Raw genomic sequence first — 22,302 nt, forward strand, 5'->3', positions numbered from 1 at the left:
TTGATCTGAAAACCTCTTAATTATGGCCCCTACATTTAAGTCCATTTCTGTCTGAAAAACAATGGTCCTTGTGCTAAGTGTCGTGGAACCCCAGTGCATGCAGTCCTCCAATCACTAACATTCCCATCAACTGTTACCCTCTGCTTCCTGCCACTGAGCCAGTATTGGATCCAATTTGCCACTCTCCCTTGGATCCCATGGGCTTTTACTTTTCCAATCTGTCTGCCATGTGGAACCTGGTCAAAGATCTTGCTAAAATCTATCAAGCTTCATCAAATACATTATCCTCATCAATCCTCCTTGTTACATCCTCCAAAAGTTCAAAGTCAGACACAGCCTTCCCTTTACAAGTCCTTGATGACTGTCCAACTTTAATTTGTGCCTTTTTGAATGACTATTTATGTCTTTGTCCCGAACTTGTTTCCAACAACTTTCTTAGAGGGTTACAGGACTGGAGGAGGTTGCAGAGTGAGAGGGTGAGCAAGACACTGGAGGACCTTGAAAACAAGGATACGAATCTCAAAAGCAAGGTCAATGTGAGTCAAGAAACAGGGGTGATGGGTGAATGGGACTTAGACCAATTTGAGGCACAGGTCAGGAGATTTGGGTCACCTCAAGTATAAGGCGAGTAGAACAAGGGAGGCTAAGCAGGAATGGATTGGGATAATAAAGACTCTGGTAATAAAAGCATGGGTGATGGAATATACCATCAACTGCAATAAGCTTCTAACAGCAGTTTGAAAGTGCCTGGTTTGCTTTCATTACAAGTATCACTGTCAAATGAATACAAATTGAGGCAATAAAATTACTGTAACATTTATGTGAAACGAAAGGAGCTATATCCCTGATGAAGTTACAATGCTTGTTTCAATAATGGCAGAAGAGAGCTAGGAGTTCATTAGCTAACGAGCTGTAAAAAATCACGTCGAGGGCAATTGGCTCACAGTGATGAAATCTTGCTTTGATTGCACAGGATTCATAAGGTGGTTTCAAGATTAGAAATGGCAGCAGGCCATGTGAACCCTCAAGCCTGCTCCACTATTCAGGAAGATCACAGCTGCACTTTCTTACTCCAGCCCTAAACTAATTTGGGATTCCCCTGTGCATTTATGTCTCCCCCTCCCCTTTCCTTGAAATTTTAAAACAAATGGCCATGCCAATATAGAGCTATGTTTTGAAGTCAAGGGAAGAGATACTATTGCCAAGGAATGAAACCGTTTTCCACTCTGACCCCACGGGTCTTAATGCCAACTGCACGGAGCTGCTTCCCATTGTGCCATTGTCCAGCCTCTAGCTCCAGCCATCCACCTGTGGGGAATGATTGTCATCGATCTCATAGTGTCATCCAGCATGGAAACAGGCCCTTCAGCCCACCGAGTCTGTGCCGACCATTAAGCACCTCATCAACTCCCCCCAGATTCTACCTTTCACCCGCACACTATTACAATGATATTAATATTGGTCACTGTAAATTGTAGTACTATCACTATTACAGTGATGGTACTGCAGTTTACAGTGACCAATTAATCTACCAATCTGCACGTCGTTGGGATGTGGGAGGAAACCGGAGCACCCGGGGAAAACCCACACGGTCACGGGGAGAACACGCAAACTCCACACACAGACAGCACCCGAGGTCAGGGTCGAACCTACGTCGTTGGAGTTGGGAGGCAGCGGCTCTACTGGCTGTGCCACTCTGCCATGTAATTGTAGTTTGCTTTTGCTATACAGATGAAAATAGCAGGCAGAACTTTAACAGTAATTAAATCCGAGCTGCTGTGCCTGTTCATCTTCCTCACACTGCAACATAGGACTATCCAATTGTAAATCCCACTGAAACACTTGGACAGTCAGCTAAGCCACACCCTTGGGCTGAATCAGCTGTCAAAGCTTAAGTTTTTGTGAGTATCTCTGATAATCACAAACATTCAAAATCTATTAAAACATAATCAAACAAATAAAATATTTTTTAAATATTTACATTGTTAAATAGGTGAGATACATAAAAAGAAATAAATACTTTTAAATTTACTCAGTTAAAAAAATGTACGTTTTCTGTTACTTACCTCCTCTCAGCCATTCTTCTCTATTCCACTGAATGGAATCTCTGAACTAGCACCAAGTCTAAACTGGTGAAGGTTCAGCAGGCAGATTTCCCACCGGAAGTCCTGGGAAGCTGCAGGAAATTTCTATTCTTCCACTGGATTTCATGAACAACCTGATGTGAGTGTGCAGTCGAAAAGACCCTGAGGAGCTTGGGACTTCTGTATCCATGGGCTCTTTCATGGGAGTCCCGAACTTGCGGACATTTACAGAAATTAATGCTAAACTGCTGGTAGTGTTTAGGAAGTTTTGAGTCAATGTCTTCTGCCAAAGCACAGAATGTTCATTCATCAGGGACCAGACTGCCATTTCAAGCTAACATTTGTTATATCCTCAGCAGTTGAGCCACTACAAGGCATCACCCCCACCATGCATCACCCGTCGCTGACCAAGACATCGTCAGTTTCAAAGAAGAATGACAAGATTGCAGGCATCAATGTAAGAGTGTAGAAGGGAGCTCGTTCTCCTTGCCCTGGCTGAATAAGCAGGAGAGATTGTGTTTCGGTGCCCTGCTGACAATACCAATCAGGATAGCAGTTCTATTCACTTTGAAGGAGAGTCAGAGATTTGCGGCAGCAAATGCAGTCAGTTCCATGACTGGCTGATTAAAGGTTGAGCTTGAATGTTCCTTCATTTGAGCAGCCACTGAACTGACAGAAGATGGGTAGTGGACATGCAAAGAGCAACCTAATAGGTGTAGCATGCCAACATCTACATAGTAATTCATTCCAAGGCAGAGTGAGCCAAGGCTATTGGGGAAACAGAGCATCTGGCAGATGGAAAGTCCATAAATGATGTAACAGGTTTTTGTCCCACTTTACCATGTCTGGCCAAAATAGAGTCAGATTGGCTCATAATGGCATCACCTGACAAAAGCACCCCCCCCCCCCCCCCCCCCCCCCACCCTCACGACTGGGAATACAGACTTACAAACAGTTGCCCTGCAGCTCTTCAAGGGCAGCAGCATGCCCAGAAAACTGGCCTCCTCACCCGCCAGTGGAACAGGGAGGCATGGACAATCCTGCTGCCCCTGATGCTGGGAGGTCCTCCTGAAAGAGGCGCATCAGAGCAGACTTGCCCAATTGAGGGTGAAGGTAAGGCAAGGCAGTTGCTCAGCTCCTTTGAATCCAGCTGCAGCTTGTTTCCTGGTATCAGTTACCTCCATACAGGTAATTGTCATACACACCAGGGTGCAATGAAATTCCTTGTTCATGTGAGCTCACAGAGTAAACAGTATACATGGTAATAATAAATACAGTGATGAGCGCAGAAACAACAGAATGGTACAGAGTATAGTAGTGCAATCTGAAGTGGTGCAAAAAGAAATGCTAAAGTGGTAATAACTTATCAATACGTAGGTGGTGTGATCAGTTAGGCAGAAAGGGAAAACCGAATTTAATCCAGAGAGGTATGAGGTAATATATTTGGGGAGGTGCAACAAAGCAAAGGAATACACAATAAGTAGGGGATTTTCAGTGGTGTGGAGGAACAAAGGAAGTGTATGTCCACAGATACTTAAAGCTAGCAGGACAGGTCAGTAAGATGGTTAAACAGGGACATGGGATGATTTCCTTCAAGAGCTGAGGCATAAAATATAAAATCAGCAATCTGATGATGGAACCCTTTGCAATGCTGGTTAGACCACTGCTTGTGCACTGTGTTCAGTTCTGGTCAACACGTTACAGGTAAGATGTGATTGCACTGGTGAGGGTGCAGAAGGGGTTTACGAGGACTAGGAAATTGTAGCTGCAGGGAAATTTGGATGGGCTTGGGGGTTTCTTTTGGAACACAGGAGGCTGAGGGGAGAATTAATTTATCTGTATATAACTATGACGGGTTTAGAAAGAGTAAAGAGGGAGGATTTATTAGAGGGGGCTAAAGCACTGACGTAAAGTGATTGGTACCAGGAGTACAGGGGAGATACAAAGGCATAAGTTCACCCATAGGATGTGTCCCTGAAGAATTATGATGTGCAGGGATATGGACCCAGCGTGGAAGATGGGATTAAACTGGGTAGCTCTTTGTCAGCTGGTATGTACATGAAGGGCTCAGTGGTCACCCTCTGTGAAATAAATTTTCTCTGATTTTGTCATCCATCCCGGTAACAATGTGGAACAGGTGACCAGAAGTATGTAGGAGGGTTGATGGAGGGCATTTCAGAGCTGTAAGGTCTTGTCAGTTGAAGCCTTCACGTGATGCAGTTAAATCTGGGATGATTGGGAAACCAGAATTGGAAGAACGTGGTTTCCCGGAGCTGGCATACTGAACTGGCCGTAGCAAGGAAGCCACATTGCATCCTCTGCCGTGCGTTGATGTACTCAGTGACGTTTGGCCATTCTATGTTGCCAGGTGTTGAAACACAAACTCTGTGGTTTACTGAAATATGGGAAACAGCAGAAGAGGAACAACAACAACAAAGGTGTCACACTCAGCCTGGATGACATCAAACGCCATGCAAGTATCGTTCCTTCATTCCTTCGGTTATGAGATCTTTTCCCTTTCCCTGTTACTATGTTATATCTCCTTGCATCACACAGTCTGTAGGCTGCAGACTTCCTCCAGGCCTGGCCACGCCTCACAGTGTTACTACTCCCAAGCCCTAACCAATCCTCAGACAATGGGCAGCAGATCCCACTACCAGTCTCCTGCCCTGGCCTCACACAGTGGGCCACAGACTTGCTCCCAGGTAACTTACCAGGCTTCACACAGTGAGCTGTAATCCTATACCAAGCTCCTGCCCGAGTCTTGCACAGTGGGCCACAGACTTGCTCTCAGGTGACTTACCAGGCTTCACACAGTGAGCTGTAATCCTATACCAAGCTCCTGCCCGAGTCTTGCACAGTGGGCCACAGATTTGGTCTCAGGTGACTTACCAGGCTTCACACAGTGAGCTGTAATCCTATACCAAGCTCCTGCCCGAGTCTTGCACAGTGGGCCACAGACTTGCTCTCAGGTGACTTACCAGGCTTCACACAGTGAGCTGTAATCCGATATCAAGCTCCTGCCCGAGTCTTGCACAGTGGGCCACAGACTTGCGCTCAACCCCTGCACTGGTCCCACCCCATCTGTGTGCCAGAACTCAATTGCCAGAAGCCTGCCTGTTCCGTGGATTGGGAACTGCCAGGCGTCTGCTAACTTCACCAAGGGGTATCATTATTTCTCCCTCCTCAAATGGGATCGTACCCATTTGCGTACATTGACATCAGTAGGATGAAGTGCACACTGCAAGTATTTTTGCAGTTAAGGCACTGGCAGTAAATGAAACGTTTATCCCTCGCCAAATGCACTGCTTTCCTAACGTTAGTAGATGCTCACTGAAGCACATGGATTCAGGGTCAGACAAGGACATATAAGAGTCCCAAAGGACAATTCCACCAATTCATCGCCATGGAAATAACTCAGGACCTGTTCTTCGGTTACTACTCTGCTGATAGCAATTACTGCTCTGCAGAATGTAGATGCCAGCAGATAATCAGCGAGACAAAATGTACCTATTACAGTAATAATTTAGCTGCATTGCAATTAAAACCCCATTCACAAGATTCACGCCCTCAAACCACAGGTAATGAAATAAAAGTAACTACGTCACAATAAAGTCACTCGTACCTCATCGGGAGCTTGGATCACGGTAAATTGTTAAACAGTGCATGAATGTATAAGGAGGATTATGTGCAGTCGTTTACTGCATTTCTCCAAGGCTGTGTGGTTCTGTATGAGCTGATGTCTGATCAGCTGTCTCTGGGCACCCATTAGCTCACTACAACTCCAACCAGAATCCAATGGCATTCCAAGAAGTTGAATTGGATCACAGAATCACACAATCTTACAGCACAGATGGGGGTCCTTCAGGCCTTCCTGTCTGTGCTCCCTCCTTTAACGAGCTGACCAATTGCAGAGGACCACAGACCACTCTTACTGGGGCATTGTCCTTACATTCTATGGGAACCCAGTTCAAATCCAGGTGAGGCAAATCCCTCTTCTTCCTGTAAGAATGAGCAGTCTAGTTCTGATGGAGGCAGTACACCAGTTGATTCTAAACTGAGAGTCCCACTCAAAGGGACCGTGATGTTGGCTGGGATTAGTATAGGATCGGTGTAGGTGAGCACATGCTGGTTGGCATGGACTCAGTCAGCCGAGGGCTAACCGTGCCGTCCTTACTCTGGGTGTTCAGATTCGGAGTGTTCCCTTACCTTGATGAGCTGAAACCCATTCCTCTTACAACAGAAGTATAACCTGAAGGCTCAGAACATCAACCAAGCATTTGATGGAATCATATAGCCTTTGCTATCATGTATCTGTTCACTGCTGGAAGTTACACAAGAGTTTCACACACAGGCTGTATCCACACTATACAGGATTCTTCACTGCAGTTGTTGTTCTGTCTTGTTGTATTTATGTCATAGAGTCATAAAGTTATACAACACAGAAACAGGCCCTTCGGCCCAACTGGTCTATGCTGACCAAGATTCCCATCCAAGCTAGTCCCATTTGCCTGCATTTTTCCCATATCCCTCTGAACCTTTCCTATTGATGTACTTGTCCAAATGTCTTTTAATTGTTGTTAATGTACCTGCCTCAACCACTTCCTCTGGCAGCTCATTCTATATACGGACCACCCTCTGAGTGAAAAACTTGCCTCTCAGGTCACCTTTAAATCTCTCCCCTCTCACCTTAAACCTATGCCCTCTAATTTTAGACTCCCCTACCCTGGGGAAAAGACTGTGACCATCTACTCTATCTATACCCTTCATGATTTAATAAGCCTCTATAAGGTCACCCCTCAGCCTCCTACGCTCCAAGGAAAAAAGTCCCAGCCTATTCAGCCTCTGCTTATAACTCAGACTGTTATCCACAACGTCCTGCTTCTGTTCAAAAGGGTCTAACGTGCAGGGAATTTTAGCATGGAAAAGGGTAAATTGGCAACCTCTTGACTGCTGGTGCATGGAATTTTCTTCTCCTACACAGAACCCATGTGAGAACCTAAGGAACCACCCAGCAGGAATGACGTACCCAGCGAACATTCTACCTCACCACCCGCCCCGCAGCACCTTTGAAGACTTCACCTGCTGATGGCGGAGCCTCACAATTGGTGACACCCACAACACCCACTTATCTCACAGTTCAACGAGCAGAAAGGAGACTGGACTGTCCACGGAGATTAGGGCCGTCCAATCCTGACCTACCAAAGTCATTGAACAAACCTTCTGGAGACACATTCAAAAGCAAAACAACAACCCGACGATGCGCTTGAAACAAAATGGCAGTATTGGGGATGACTGTTCCGTGGACTCCGCTCACTAACTTTTCAAAAGAAGAAAAAGAACAACTTTTTTCTCTCATCTAGAGTCATATTCCAGTTTTGTAAAAGGAATTTTTTATTCACTCTTTATCGTAAATGCTTATGTAGGCCGCTTGTATTATCTTGTGTGATCATGTTCTTAAGCTTAAAAAAAGCATTTAGATCTCATTTCATCTCATCTTGTGAAATCACTTGCTGCAGTAGTTCATTCTACCGTGACAGCTTTTGTTCATGAGCAACCTTTCATCCCCTCACCAAATGGTCACTTTACACTATAGTTCCCTTGCAGTTGGTGGAAGGTACTAAAGAGGAAAAAAGTAGTGCAGGCTTGATTCATGGGTTAGTGCTGAATTGCTCATTGGTCACATAAACGTACAGGTTCAATCCAACCAAAACTGAGGGGGCAGCACTGCACATAGTGAATCAGTGGCTGACGGCAACAAGAACCGTCGAGCCAGGTTGTAAAGCCGGCTGGTAACTCGTCCGTTTTGTAATGCTGCCCATTTTGTGCTGCAACCCATTTTTTTTTCCTTAACAAAAAATGCAGACTCCTCTCTTAAGTAGATGTTCTTGCTTCTGTATTATCCCACGTGGTCTCCAAGCCCAACGCTCATGATGTTGTCTGAGAAAGCAAAGTATAGTTTGTTGAGAGAAGCTGGCGATGGATGGAGGATGGTGCCCACAGCAAAGACTGAGCAGGACTTATAGCAGTGGCAGAAAGATAATGGTTCAGACTTAATGCTGGCTGTGTGTTACACACAGAGGCACTGCAGCGATGATCGTAGGCTATCTTTCTATTGAACCACAGTGGGGATAAAGCTCTCTTGCTCTGATTTGAGTTGGTTTGATATATGACTTCCGTGCAAATGCTTCTAAAAAGAAATGGAATAATAATAGACACCCAACCCTCATCCACTGCCAAATAATATTTGTAAGAGAGCAGAGTCTGTATTCTCAGAGAAAGAAGCACAGAACACAAAGCCCCATAAGAGTGACAGATAACTTGCCCCCACTGAATGCCGGTGACCACTGAGCGAGACAGGGTTTCAGTACCTTGGACAGTTCCTGGAATGCTCTTACTGCTCAGAATCCTTAGAAACCTTGGATTCAAACACCACACTTCACTGCCTGATCTATTATTCTGTACTCCTGCTTTTGCTAAGAATCCTTGGTGAAAGTTGGATGCCTAGAGGGCAGGATCCCACCAACAATTATCAAGGAAAAATAGGTGTATATTTTACAAAGCAGTGGATGTTGAATAGTCTGCAGATCATAGGAGAGAATGAAGATGGCATCAAGGGTCAAGGAATCCAGACGTAGCTGACATACAGATCAGCGGTGAGGAAATTGAATTGTGAAACAGGCATGAGAGAGTGTTCTAATGTTTGCCAGTAAGGTGGGAGTCTCTCCAAAGGCAATCTCACTCCAGAGAAAGCCAGTAGAAGGCTCCAATAACTTAAGGTGGTCCCTTCTCATTGACTCTTTAAGAGTTGGCGTGCCCAGTTCATTCCTGCTTTTCACTTGTTACATGATGTTTGGAATCACTTTAACCAGGGGCCACCAACCACCAGCTCGTGCCTGTGATGGCCACCAGTCTGTGTTTCAGTGCGGCCACACTGGGCGGAACAGTAATCAGGGGCGGGGCGATTCAGATCCCTCCCTGGGGCAGCAGGTGAACTAGGGGCCAGGAGCTGTGGGAAGAAAAAGAGAGAACTGATTGTCAAACCGGATGCCTGACATTATCAAGGGGTACAGCATAACTCAGTGTTGAATAAAATATTAACCTCAAAACTTCAGACTACTCACATGATCTGAGGTGAATATAAAGACTGGGGCTCTCTATTCAGTGGCCTATCCAAAGGATTCCTATATGGTTTGATGACCGCCCTGTGCCTCTCTTGCTCGCAGCAAGCTTTCAACACCTTGTGCCTGGTTGTAGCACTTTGAGTGAACCTAGACTTGGAGCAGAGTCCTTACTTTCTATTTTAAGATATTTATCAAAAGCTAAAAGCTAGACATTTGACGGCAAAGTTACCCCTGTTCCCTTATAGGCATTGAATGGAGTGATATTGGTCCAATACATTTTTCCTCTTCCCTAGGTGCCCAGCTTCGAGTAACTGCCCAGAGCAGCATGATTGCATTCCAGAGCTCAGTGTGTGTGACCCACATCCTGGTCCAGCGTTGCTTTGGAATTTGGCCATTGACCAGCAGTTAGTTGGTCATTGAGTTGGAAAGTGATTTGCGCGCTCCCATCCTAATCAGAACTCCAAGACAGGAGACAACACTCTGTTCAGACTTTAGTGTGTGGTGACCATTGCTATAGGCAACACAAAACATAGTTGATTTCAGCATGGATTATCATCGTAAGTCCTTGGTTAATTTGTGCACCACCACGAGAAGTTCTACACTACTGTATTATACTCTTACAAACCTGTCATGCAAGACAAACCATCTGATGTTTGATGGATTTCCGCAGAGTAATCTGTGTTCTTGAATCTTAAGGAAACTTATATCTCCAATTTGGAGAGGAGGTGAATTGATGATTAACACCAACAAAGGACTAACAATCTAATTCAAACTGCGAAGGAAATCATTTGAAACTAGCCTGACATTGAGTAATGTAAAGCTCTGTACTAAATATTACATTCATTGGCATTTTAAATGACTGTCAGAGTCATGGGAATGTAAATTGATTTCATTCCAGTGAATGGAACCAACTGCCTCCTATCTCTCAGAGGACCTGTCATGGTTATATGACAGCTGAGAGTCCTGCAGTGCAAGGGACCGTCATGCACTGATGATCAGCCAAGGCACCTGTGACTAGCAACGGGGCACAGCGACCTAAAAAGAAAACAAAGCCAGCATCACTGTTGGTGTTAGCCATAACCAGAATTATGCAGGCTTCGGACATGATAGAAGTGAGTACGGGGCACAGCCATCTCCTGCTACAGTGCCTTTCGCTACACTAGAAATCGTTAGCAAAGGCCGTAGGAACAAGAAGGATTTTGAGTTGCCCCATTAATCTAGGATTGGTGCCACATTGAAAGAAAGTGCACTGCTGCGGTAACAGCACTGCTGCTTTTTAACGTGGCTTTGGATTTAGGAAGTGCGGTACCTGGGCCTTGGTTTCAGATTTCAATTCACTCACTGACAATGGCTGAATTTCCCTTTGGTCCTGGGTGGTTTTACTGGCCCATTGTGAAGGGAGAGGTGATCTCAGTGCTGTTCTTGCTGTGGTCACAGGATAAAACAGTTGGAACAATGCATCCATTGTAAACTGAAGTGTCAATAGCTATTAAATAGTTAACCTCACTTTGGGAGAATTAGGGGAGTGGATATAGTGGATAATGGAGATGTTACATTGCTTCTCGGCTGAGATGACAGCAGGAGCATCTGACGTTAATTTTAACTGCTGATTCTAATGGATTTCAGAAAGGTGGATGCTGACAGTGGGTGTGAAAAACTGATAACCTTCCACAATTGTTCATGCTAATCAGCAAAAGAAGAACCAACATCCAGTCTTTCTCTTGAAAGAATGCATTTGTCCAATATTCCCCCTTAAAGGGGGGGGGGTGGAATTTTTTTTGGGCTGATTAACAAAGGTGACACCTGTCCAGTGGTGAATTTCTAATCAGCTGATTGCACTCAGCAAAGGAACCACTGGAACCAGCGCCTTAGTCATCCTCAGTGCTGATGTTTCTTATATTTTGAGTGCAGATTAACATTGGCATCCTAAAGTAGACCGCATGCTTGCAACTCTTAATGAGCATTTTGCCTCATGCAAGGTGAAAGACGATGAGAATCTGCTCCACAAGGTCTGTCAGTATTGCCAGATGCTATTCAATCCACAAATGGCCAAACAAAAAAAAGTTCCAAGGCACATTTCTTTGCATCCTTTTTCCAGGACCCTGCTAACCAACGAAGAATCCCAACCTTCCTCCTGGAGCAGCAACTTCCAGTGACAACAGCTTTCATTTATTTAGCTAATGGTCCCAGAACCTTTACACTGTCTGCAAACGTATTGCAATTCTCCAGTCTCTGAGTGACAATCCACAGAAAGATTCTGACAGTCCTTTAAATGTTTATTTTTTAAAACGTGTTGCGATAAAAGAGTGATATCTAGGGAGCAAATTGAAACCAAGCCAATACCGTCAAGCCTGTGCAATTCCTGTTATGTATCAGTCCCGCCAAATAACATCAGATACAGTACATTGACTTGCATCTTATTCATTTAGCTTAATGTGTTATGTATAGAAACCATTAGACGCTCGTAATATTACAAAGCTATTGTGCCATTCCTTGTTACTGACTTCAGACTGCCTTTACTTGTATGAGGAACAAAAAAAACATTTAGCCTTTAACATGGAATCTATATGTACTATGTACAAGTTTTATTCAGATAAAGCACAAGGGTACAGAATGGTAGTGTACGATGGATGGTCCACTATTTTATCATTGTGAAACATGATTGTAATATGGGAGCTGCAATGAATAGTTTCTGTAGCTGAAGCACTATTGTCTCTTCCTGACTTTTGATTGCCATACTGTGACATTTTACGATTCTGGAAAGTTGGTCTTGATTCGGAATTCACACACGCACTAAATTATCCAAAAAACAAGACAAGGGGATTTTTATGGTAATCTTAGGATGTTAGGTGAAGACTCAGCTCAAGAATCCTCATCACTGGTCTTCAGATCTTCATCTTGTTGCTTCGCCTAAGCTAAAGACAATGGCTGTTCAATGAGACAAAAGTTGCCCCATTGCAACAAAGCATTTCATCAGTGGCAGTGGCAGCATTCCATCAGCTAGTCAGAGTGGGCCTGCAGAAGTGAGAAGGTGGCCTGGTGAAGGATTGGGATATCCCAAGCAGTTAGGGTCAGTTTTGGGTACATATGCAGTCAGAGGTTGGAGCTTTCAAATCACAGAGATCATGGCTTCTTGTGAGAAAACCAATTTTCAAGTATATTGTACCTGCCATCAATAAAGATGCCCTTCTTTACATATGATATTAATAAATATATATCATAGTATGCCATTGTCAATGTGATGTGTGTTCGTTATTGGAAAGCGTGTTGATGGCTTCATTTCTTTTACCTGGAATTAATTGTTGGACAACCACCTCTCAGTGTAAAAGCAAATCACAAGCTGGAAAGGATTTGTGGGTCTATAATGCCTCCCCGCACTTGTGACAGTGCAGAATTGATGGAATGTGCTGTGAATTCCTTCAGCTCAAAGAAACCAGGGCTCAAAGAAAAGTGATTGAGGGCAGGATTTGTAATCCTAGCCAAAGGCAACGCTCGACTACAATGTGACTTCAAATTTGAGAGGAGGAAAAGTCGATATTTCAATCCCCCGCTGCCGTTCAGACATTTCTAAAATCGACCATTGAAGCTGTTGATGAAGCAATATCGAGTTGTTCCTCCGTATTTCAGTGTCCCCGTTGAAGCTTTCTGAACTTCCGCTGGTCAGAAGGAAAGCTCAGCCACCATCCCGATCCACAAGATGTGGAGAGAGGGCTTGGCTTTAAGGTGAGAGGGGGATAGTTTAAAGGAGGTGTGCGAGGCAAGAGCGGTGGGTGCCTGGAACAGGCTGCCAGGGATGGTGGTGGAAGCAGATACGATAGAGGGATTTAGACAGGCACATGGGAATGGAGGGATATGGACCATGTGCAGGCAGATGGGATTAGTTTGGATCGGCATCATGTTCGGCACAGACACTGAGGGCCGAAGGGCCTGTTCCCGTGCTGTAACGTTCTATGTGTACTGTAGTTCTTTAAAACAGACCGTCCTCCAGAGACTGATCTCCAACACAGAGGAAGCCACCAAGCCAATGAAATTTCTCAGGCAAACAAACGAGACGGCAGAGTTTCCAATCAAATCGAACAATCCATGTAGCTCAGCTGTAACGGAGTGCACATGCACACGTACTCAGTTACTTGTCTCTGTGCTCGGCTTTTGCCCTCCACAGCCACCTCCCCACTCAGCTGCTTGTGCTGTTCCTCCAAGTGTGTGCTCTGCACTGCAGCAGGGAGTTATCTCCCTGAGGCTCTGTGCATTGGGCAGTGGAAGAGGGGAGTCTAATCACTTCCCTTGACCAAGGCTTGGGATTGCACTCTGGAAATTGGATCAATCTTATCATTTCATCCTCATTTCCCATTTGCAGGTTGCACATAGTGGTGATATTCCCCCAGGGAAGTTGCAGTAATGATCGTTTCTGGGTGAAGTTGCCCCCATCGGTACATTGGCACGGGCACTTCCAGGCACGATGCCTCTCAGCACGGCTGGTGTTTGCCCGGTGTCCCTCAGACACCTGATGACATCACAGGTCACCAGCGGACATTTCCGGCAGAGATCAGAGCTTCCATCGGTGACCTCTGACCTTCTCCGTTCTCTCACAGAAATACCAGGAGATGCCGCACAGGGATCGGGAACGAGACACCGATCTCCTGCACACAGCACCTGCCAGCCTCAGTGTCCGAGGGTCAGCATCATGGAGAAAGATTCTCTGGAGATCCTTCACTCTTCCCCACCTCTTTGTACGGGTCACCTGAGCTGCAGGTTGTGGACCCTGGGTAGACCTCACCTCACAGTGGTGTGGGGAGTCAGGTCAGATGGAGGGTGTCCACACACAGGAGAAGGTCGTGTCCACACACACAGGAGAGGGTCGTGTCCACACACACAGGAAAAGGTCGTGTCCACACACACAGGAGAGGGTCGTGTCCACACACAGAAGTTGCACTGTGATCTGTCTGCGGGTCAGGCAGCATCTGTGGAGGGAAATGGACAGTGAACATTTTGGGTCGAGACCCTTCACAGACCCCCACCATTCATCAAGGAAAATACTTGGACCTCCCTGCTCAGAGAAATAGGTCCTTCTTAATCACTCCATCTCATCCCTCGATTAAATCTCCCCTCTGTTCCAAAGAAAATAACCCACCCTCATCAGCCTTTTCTCATAACTAGCCTGGGCAACATCCTGGTGAGTCTCCTCTGCAGCCTCTCCAGTGCAGTCACATCCATCCTGTGGTGTGGTGACCAGAACTGCACACAGTATTTCAGTTGTTGCATACACAGTTCCAGCACAACTCCCCTGCTCTTGGATTGCCTTGTATTGAGACAGCCTGTCGCAATGGACAAGCCAAAGTTTGACCTCCTGGGTCGAGGGTCTACATCTGGGCTTGGGCTTGGCCACTTTGGCCACCAGCAAGGTAGGAATGAAAGTCATTCAACCCCACTCCCTTCCCACCCCTTGCCTCTTCCACAAGCCCGGGATGCTCACACAGGTGACAGCATTTTAAGCTTTTATTTTCTGAACGAAGCTACTAAAAAGCAAAGTAAAGAAAGAAATTCAAAGCTCTTCTGAGTGAGAGATAGAAAGCAGAGTTTAACAGCCACTCTGCAAATCCTGGCACACTCTGCCTTGCTCTCCATTTTAGTGGGAGATGGAGCAAAGCAACCACACAAAATGTAAGCACAGAAAACCAGCCCATCTCATCACCTCCTCAGCCCTTTGCCTTTTATTTTTACAGGCTGCGAGTTACACCTGATTAACAGCAGTTAAACTCAGCCACCTCCTGAAGTCACTCTTCACATTGCCTCTTAAAGTGGTATCCCCCATGTCGGGCACAACCTTCCTGTCGCTCACGTATCAGCCCTCTCTCACTTTGTGACAGCACAGTCGGCCACACACTTAAAGGTGACCTCCTCGATGTTGAGTTACAACTGTTTTGCAGCATGTTCAGTGCACAGGAGGTTTCCCTGCTGGTAATTGACACAGTGGACATGGGAAATTAATGTGTCAGTGCTGCAAAGGGCGTAGATTTACCATTGGCAATGTCACACAGTCATTGAATGGTTTGTAAAGACCTTGTCTCACTGGTACTTTCCAATAGGGTGGTGAGAATGTGGGAGTCATTCCAGTGAATATCATGGATGAATTTAAGGGGAATCTGAGGAAGATAGAAATACATTGATAGGGTGAGAGGAGATGGGTCAGAATGAGGCTTGTGTGGACCATAAAACACCGGTGCATATGAGTTTAGCAAATTCTGTTTCTAGCCTTTAAAACTGCATTGAATGAAAATACTGGACTGAGTCAGCACTGCCTCCGGACTTCCCCCAATCCCAACCCCCTCTGTCTCTGCAGACCGCACATCAGCACAGTGACCTTCTGATGCCCAGGACTGGATGAAGTCGTTGTATGGAGCATAAGCGGCAAAACAGACTGGATGGGCTGAATGGCCTCTTTGCAATTACTAACCTCTCCGCCGCTAATTGCATTTCCAAGCTCTGTGTCATCTGCAAATTTGGAAACATTACCTGCACACCCGTGTCTTCATCGTTAGATGAAGATGGAAAGTAACAGCCAATTCCACAAGTTTTATTTCCCCTGGGGTCCCCATGAACTCTTCCTTACTGTCAGCCATTTTACCACGGTGAGACTCCAGCTGATTCAACTGATCTATAATGTGCAAATGAACTTTTCACTCTTTACTTTGCTTGGAGGGTTTGTTTTTGTTTATGACAATTTGGGGTATTTTCAGTTAATAAAATGTATTTTTGATCTCTGTAAAAACCTTTGATCTTTGGCACAGCAAAGTGGTGCAGCGGGTAAAGCCTCTGCCTCACAGATCCAGAGACCCGGGTTCGATCCCGACCTCGGGCGCTGTCTGCGTGTGTGGAGTTTGCACGTTCTCCCTGTGACTGGGTGGGTTTCCGCCCCGGGTGCTCCGGTTTCCTCCCACATGCCAACGACGTGCAGGTAAGTCGATTGGCCACTGTAACTTGCCCCTGGTGTTGGTAAGTGGCAAAAGTATCAAAGGGAAGTTGATGGACATGTTAGACGGAATAAGTTGCCGGGATACAAGGAAAGAAGGAGGGGGGTTGGATGAATGCCATTGGCCCTCTGGAAGCCAATGTGGACCCAATGGGTTAATCGGTCTCCTTCTGTGCAGTAAGTGCGGATGATACTAAAGTAGGTGGTGTTATAGATAGCAAAGAAAGTTATAAAAAATTACAGGGGGACCTTCATCAGCTGGGGATGTGGGCTGAGGATTGGCAAATGACTTTCAATCCAAATAAATGTGAGGTATTGCATTTTGGGAGATCAAACGAGGGTAGGACTTGTACAGTGAATGGCAGGGCCCTGGGGAGTGTTACGGAACAGAGGGACGTAGGAGTGCAAGTGCATAGTTCACTGAAAGCAGCGTCACAGGTAGACAGGGTGGTGAAGAAGGCGTTTGACACACTGCCCTTCACCAGTCAGGGCACTGAGTATGGGAGTTGGGAAGTTATGCTGCAGTTGTACAAGACGTGGGTGAGGTTGCACTTGGAGTACTGTGCACAGTTGTGGTCGCCCTGTTGAAGGAAGATGTTATTAAACTAGAAAGAGTGAGGAAAGATTTCCCAGGATGTTGCCTGGACTTGGGGGCCTGAGTTACAAGGAGAGGTTGTGTAGACTAGGACTTTATTCCCTAGGATGTAGGAGATTGAGGGGTAACCTGACAGAGCTGTATAAGATCATGAGGGGTATAGACAGGGTGAAAGCACACTGTCTTTTTCCCAGGGAGGGGGTGCTAAAAACAAGAGGGCATAGGTTTGAAATCAGAGGCGAGAGATTTAAAAGGGACATCAGGGGCAGCTTCTTCACGCAAAGGCTGGTGCGTATTTAGAATGAGCTGCCAGAAATAATGGTTGAGGCGGGCACATTAGCAACATTTAAAAGCCATCTAGATAAGTCCATGGATGGGAGAGGTTTAGAGGGCTGTGGGCCAAATGCAGGCAGATGGGACCAGCTCACTAGGCAACATGGTCAGCATGGACGAGTTGGGTCGAAGGCCCTGTTTCCATGCTGTAAGACTCTATGACTCTAAGTGCAACTAAATCAAAATTGACAATAATAATGACACATTCTCATTTAATCTCCTGTTAACATTAGAATGAACCATGGTTTACAAGATCACCACTGACCTGCGCGTCCTCCAATGGGATTTACACATGCATCGTGAAAGCCACAGTCTTCAAGCACAATAAGTGAAGCCGTGAATTCTGCATGCTTGACATTTATTGCTGTCATGGAGTTTTATCGACAAATAAAAGTAAAAAATGATTTTTCCAAGTAGGCGTTTGGAGGACTTTTTTAAAAAAAAGCAAAAAGAAAATCAAACCACAGAAAGAGTGCAGAAGAACAAATGGGCAGAGTTTTGGACACACAATGGACAGGGGAGAGGGGACAAGCTGTACAAAGACCAATGATGTTATCCTGAAGCCCTTTTAAATTTGTATTAATTATTACTGTGGAAGTCAGTCCAATGTTAACATTTCTGTGTGTTTGAGTGGTTGTCTGTGTGAAATTGACCTGAAATTCACCGTGATATCATCGAATGTGATAACTGGACCCTGTACACCAAGTGCAGGGTTTATAGTCCAGTGTTATCTTTTTATATTTTGTTAAATTAAGAGAAGAAGGAAGAACAACCCATGCTTCATTCTCTGGTGCTACAGTTGTAGAGCCACAGAGAGTCAGAGAGCCCTTCAGCCCACCTGCTCCTCAGTGATCCTGCCCTTTTGATCGCCCCCCAAATTCATCTGGTGGCTCTCTGGGCCCCAAAGCCACCTCTCCTTTTGTTTTCTTCCTTTGAACCTGTCGCTTCAACCAAGCTTTTGGTCGCGTGCCCTGGTGCACTCTGGACGGCAGTTTGGTTCAGGAGGAACCTTGGGGTGTCTTGTCTTGCGAAGGGGGCCTGATAAATGCTTTACTGCTGCTGTTGAGATGAATTGTCTTGTCAGCCTTCCTCAAGTTAGGCAGTGGTGGAATGTTTCTGTTCCTGCCAGGAATCTTCAGCCCGCAGCCAGTCCCACGTACAAACCCAGCTGGTTGCACTCCTTCGACTGAGGTGGGAGGTTGTTGGTTCCCGATCAGCTCCGGGGACACGACTGGAGAGAGCTCAACGTCCTCCCTTGAGGTACTGTGGAAGTGCTGGAGTGGTGTTTGTTTGGACATTAAGCCAAGACTCCTGTCTACTTCCAGATTTCTTTATGATGTTAGAAGGAGGCCATTTGGCCCATAAAGTCAATGCTGGCCCACAGAGCAATCCCATCCCCCTGCTGATTTTTCCTGCAACCTATACTCCCCAAGTTCCTATTGACCCTCCCCAGATTCCACCCCTCAGCCACGCACTGGGGGCAATTTACAGTGGGCAATTAACTCACTGACCGGAATGTGCCAAATGAAGCCATCTTTATGCTTCAAAGGCCTCCAGATTGTTGGAGAATGGAGGGTTTTAGGAAGTCGGAGGATCCCACCACTATCTCAAGAAAGACGCCAAAATAATGTGAAAGTCTGTGCAGAAGATGTGTGGAGACCTGAGGAGAATGTTTGGAAGGAATCTGATAGATTCAAGAAATTGCATTGAGTCATAGGGCGATACAGCACGCAAACAGGCCCTTCGGCCCACTGAGTCCATGCTGACCATTGTCCACCTATTTACACTCATCTCATTTCATTGTCCCCACACTCCCCCCCAGATTCAACCCCTCACCCACACACCAGGGGCAACTTACAGCAGTCAAGTAACCCACCGACCTGCACATCTTTGGGACGCGGGAGGGAATCGGAGCACCCCGGGGCGGGGGGGGGGGGGCGCGGGGGAAACCCACACGATCACAGGAAGAACGTGCAACCTCCACACAGACAACGCCAGAGGTCGGGATCGAACCCGGGTCTCTGGAGGCAGAGGCTCCACCTGGTGCACCTTCCAGTGATCTCACTGAGCACTGGCATCTAAAACAACAATATCTGCAAATTAACACAAGTTAACACCGGTGTTAATACCGATGATAATTCCTTGTTAAGCTTTATTTTCACAGGTCTCCAGGTGATAAGGTGCTCTCTAAAATCTGGTGCACATTGTATGCTTGACAGAAACAATTACTGGTAATTGTACATTTGGGACTGTAGGAGCTTAAATCAAAACCCAAATGAAAGTGATTGACAGTCGTGTTTCCTTAAAGGGCAAAATCTGCATCACCTCATCAAACGCAATTCTCTTGAAGGTTAAATGTCCAGCCTCGCTGGTACAGAATTGTGACTGGAGATGTCCCAGTTACAGCTAAAACTGCCTTTTAAGTGGGAAGAGGCATTTAAAATTAAATGCCTCTCAATGTATCGATTGCACAAAAAAAACTTGACATTGCCATTGGAGAGACATCAATTATCAGTTATCTCGTTGTTCAGAAAGTAGTATTAGCACAAACTGTGGGCAATTCTGAGCTCTTCAGCGGTCAATCTTCAATAAAAGAGTCCAGATGCTGTTTTGAAGAGGCAATCTCATCTTTTCTTGTTAAACAATGGTTGGAAGTGATGATAAATCAATGTCACCAGTTCAGATGGGAGGAGAGGAGAACTGACTTCACTTTGGTGCTACCAATCTATTCCACTCTTGTCCAGAACGGAATTTTTGGGGTGAGCTTCCCTGGATGGGAAGGGACTCAAAACTCTTCCACGAGACACCTTTCGGTTTAGCAATGACTGCGGGCCCAGTGTGTGGGATTTCCTGCACTCTACCCTGGCAGTTCTCCCCACACATCACCTGCTAGTCCCGTGTGGCCGAGGTCACCTGACATCTCACGTGGGTCCTGAGTGAAGGTCCTGGTGGGCGAGACTACATGGAGTCATGGTCATAGAGCCCTAAAGCATGGAAACAGGCCCTTCGGCCCAACTGGTCCGTGCCTACCACAGTGCCCACCAAGCCAGTCCCGTTTGCCTGCATTTAGCCCATACCCCTCAAAACCTTTCCTAGCCATGTAACTGTCTGAGTGTCTTTTAAATGTTGTTAATGTACCTGCCTCAACCACTTCCTCTGGCAGCTCATTCCATATACAGACCACTCTCTGGGTGAAGAAGTTGCCCCTCAAATTCCTATTAAATCTTTCCCTTCTCACCTTAAACCTGTGCCCTCCAGTTCTTGATTGCCCAACCCTGGGAAAAAGACTGTGTGCACTCACCTTATCTATGCACCTCATGATGTTATACATCTCTATAACGTCACCCTCAGTCACCTACACTCCAAGGAATAAAGACCCAGCCTGGCCAACCTCTCCCTATAACTCAGGCCCTCGAGTCCTGGCAACATCCTCGTAAATCTTCTCTGCACTCCTTCCAGTTTAACCACGTCTTTCCTATAACAGTGCAACCAAAACTGTGCACAGTACTCCAAGTGTGGCCTCACCAACGACTTGTACAGCTGCAATAAGATGCAAGTTTCCCACTTTAGGAACAGAAGGCTCTCCTTAGGGCAATGCAGGGTGCTCTGGCAACCACCACTATGCCTCAGCTTCACGTGGCCTCCTGAGAAACTGACACCGCCCCCCTGCCCTGTCCCACCTCATCGGGCAGGAGGTACAGAAGCCTGAAGTCCCACACCACCAGGTTCAGGAACAGCTACTTCCCTTCAACCATTCGGTTCTTGAACCAACCTGCACAACCCTAATCACTACCTCATCGTAGCAACACTGGGACCACTTTGATCACTAAGATGGACTTTGGTTTTTTTTGTTCTAATTGTGTTCTTTCCTGTAAAAATTGTGTTTAATTTGTGTTTAATTTATGTTTTTCTTGTGAATGTTGCTTATCTGATGCTGTGTGCCTGTGATGCTGCTGCAAGTAAGTTTTTTATTGCACCTGTGCACACGTGTACTTGTGCATTTGACAATAAACTTGACTTTGACTTTGACTCAATGACAGGCGGGGGAAGCTTTGGACTTGTGAGTTGGAGCAGGACTGGACTGTGCTCAGAGGAGGATGAGGCACTGAGGCGACCATTTGTTGTTACGTTTCCTTGTGGGTGAGGACTACTTGGCCTTAACCCCATCCTCCAAATGTCACTTCCTCCCCCCTCCCCCCCCAAACAGGCACACAATAAAACCCCTCCCTCAGCCCTTACCTGATAACCAGGAGCCAATCCTGCAACTCCTTCTCACCCCCACCTCCCGTCTCCTGAAATTTCAGGACATTTGACGTGACTTTGTCACTGATCCCTTCCCATCTCAACCGAGAACTCATCCACCCCTTGAGTCGGCAAAAACAGTTGGCCACAAGGAGCCAGTGAGGCCCCCAGTTTAAAGGTCCTCCCGTCATCATGGATGTCCTATATGCAACTTCATCCCAAGGTCCAAAGCCTCCCCGACAGCGCCTCCTGGACCCGTGACCCCTACCATCCAGAAGGATAAGGTGCATGGAAACACCATCACCTGTGGATTCCCCGACAAGTCACACACCTTCCTGACCCAGAAATAATATCGCCATTCCTTTATGGTCGCTGGGTCGAAATCCTGGATCTCCCTCCCCAGCAGCACTCTGGGAGCACCTTCACCAGAAGGACTGCAGTGCTTCCAGAGAGGGGCTCACCACAACATTCTCAAGGACGATTTGGGATGGGAAATAATGATTCCCAGATCCCAAAAATGAACATTGAACAGTACAGCATGACTGTGTCGAACACGATGCCAAATTAAACTAAATCTCTTCTGCCTGCACATGGTCCAGTTCCCTCCACTCCCTGCACATTCATGTGTCTATCTAAAAGCCTCTTAAACACCTCTATCGTATCTGCCTCCACCCCCACCCCTGGCAGCCCATTCCAGGCACCCACCGCTCTCTGTGTAAAAAAAACTTGCCCCACACATCTCCTTTAAACCTACCCCCTCTCACTTTAAATCTATGCCCTCTAGTATTCGACATCTCTACCCTGGGAGAAGGATTCTGACTGTCTATCTACACCTCTCATAAAGTTATAAACTTCTATCAGGTCTCCCCTCAGCCTCCGACGCTCCAGAGAGAACAACCCGAGTTTGTCCAACCTCTCCTTATAGCTCATACCCTCTAATCCAGGCAACATCCT

At 46.2% G+C, this 22,302-nt stretch overlaps 1 protein-coding gene across 3 annotated transcripts in view; it reads left to right on the forward strand.

Moving 5' to 3' along the window:
* The window catches only part of asic1b (acid-sensing (proton-gated) ion channel 1b), a 641,514-nt gene extending 633,944 nt beyond the window's left edge, over nt 1-7,570 (forward strand). For all 3 annotated transcript variants that reach the window (XM_052009516.1, XM_052009515.1, XM_052009518.1), the window contains exons 9-10: nt 4,453-4,557; nt 7,069-7,570. In XM_052009516.1, the coding sequence (XP_051865476.1) occupies nt 4,453-4,557; nt 7,069-7,173 (210 nt within the window). In that variant the 3' untranslated portion in view covers nt 7,174-7,570. The remainder of the gene's footprint in view (nt 1-4,452; nt 4,558-7,068) is intronic.
* The last annotated feature ends 14,732 nt before the right edge of the window (nt 7,571-22,302 follow it).

This window comes from Pristis pectinata, chromosome X (genome assembly GCF_009764475.1).
Source record: "Pristis pectinata isolate sPriPec2 chromosome X, sPriPec2.1.pri, whole genome shotgun sequence".
Taxonomy (NCBI): Eukaryota; Metazoa; Chordata; class Chondrichthyes; order Rhinopristiformes; family Pristidae; genus Pristis; species Pristis pectinata.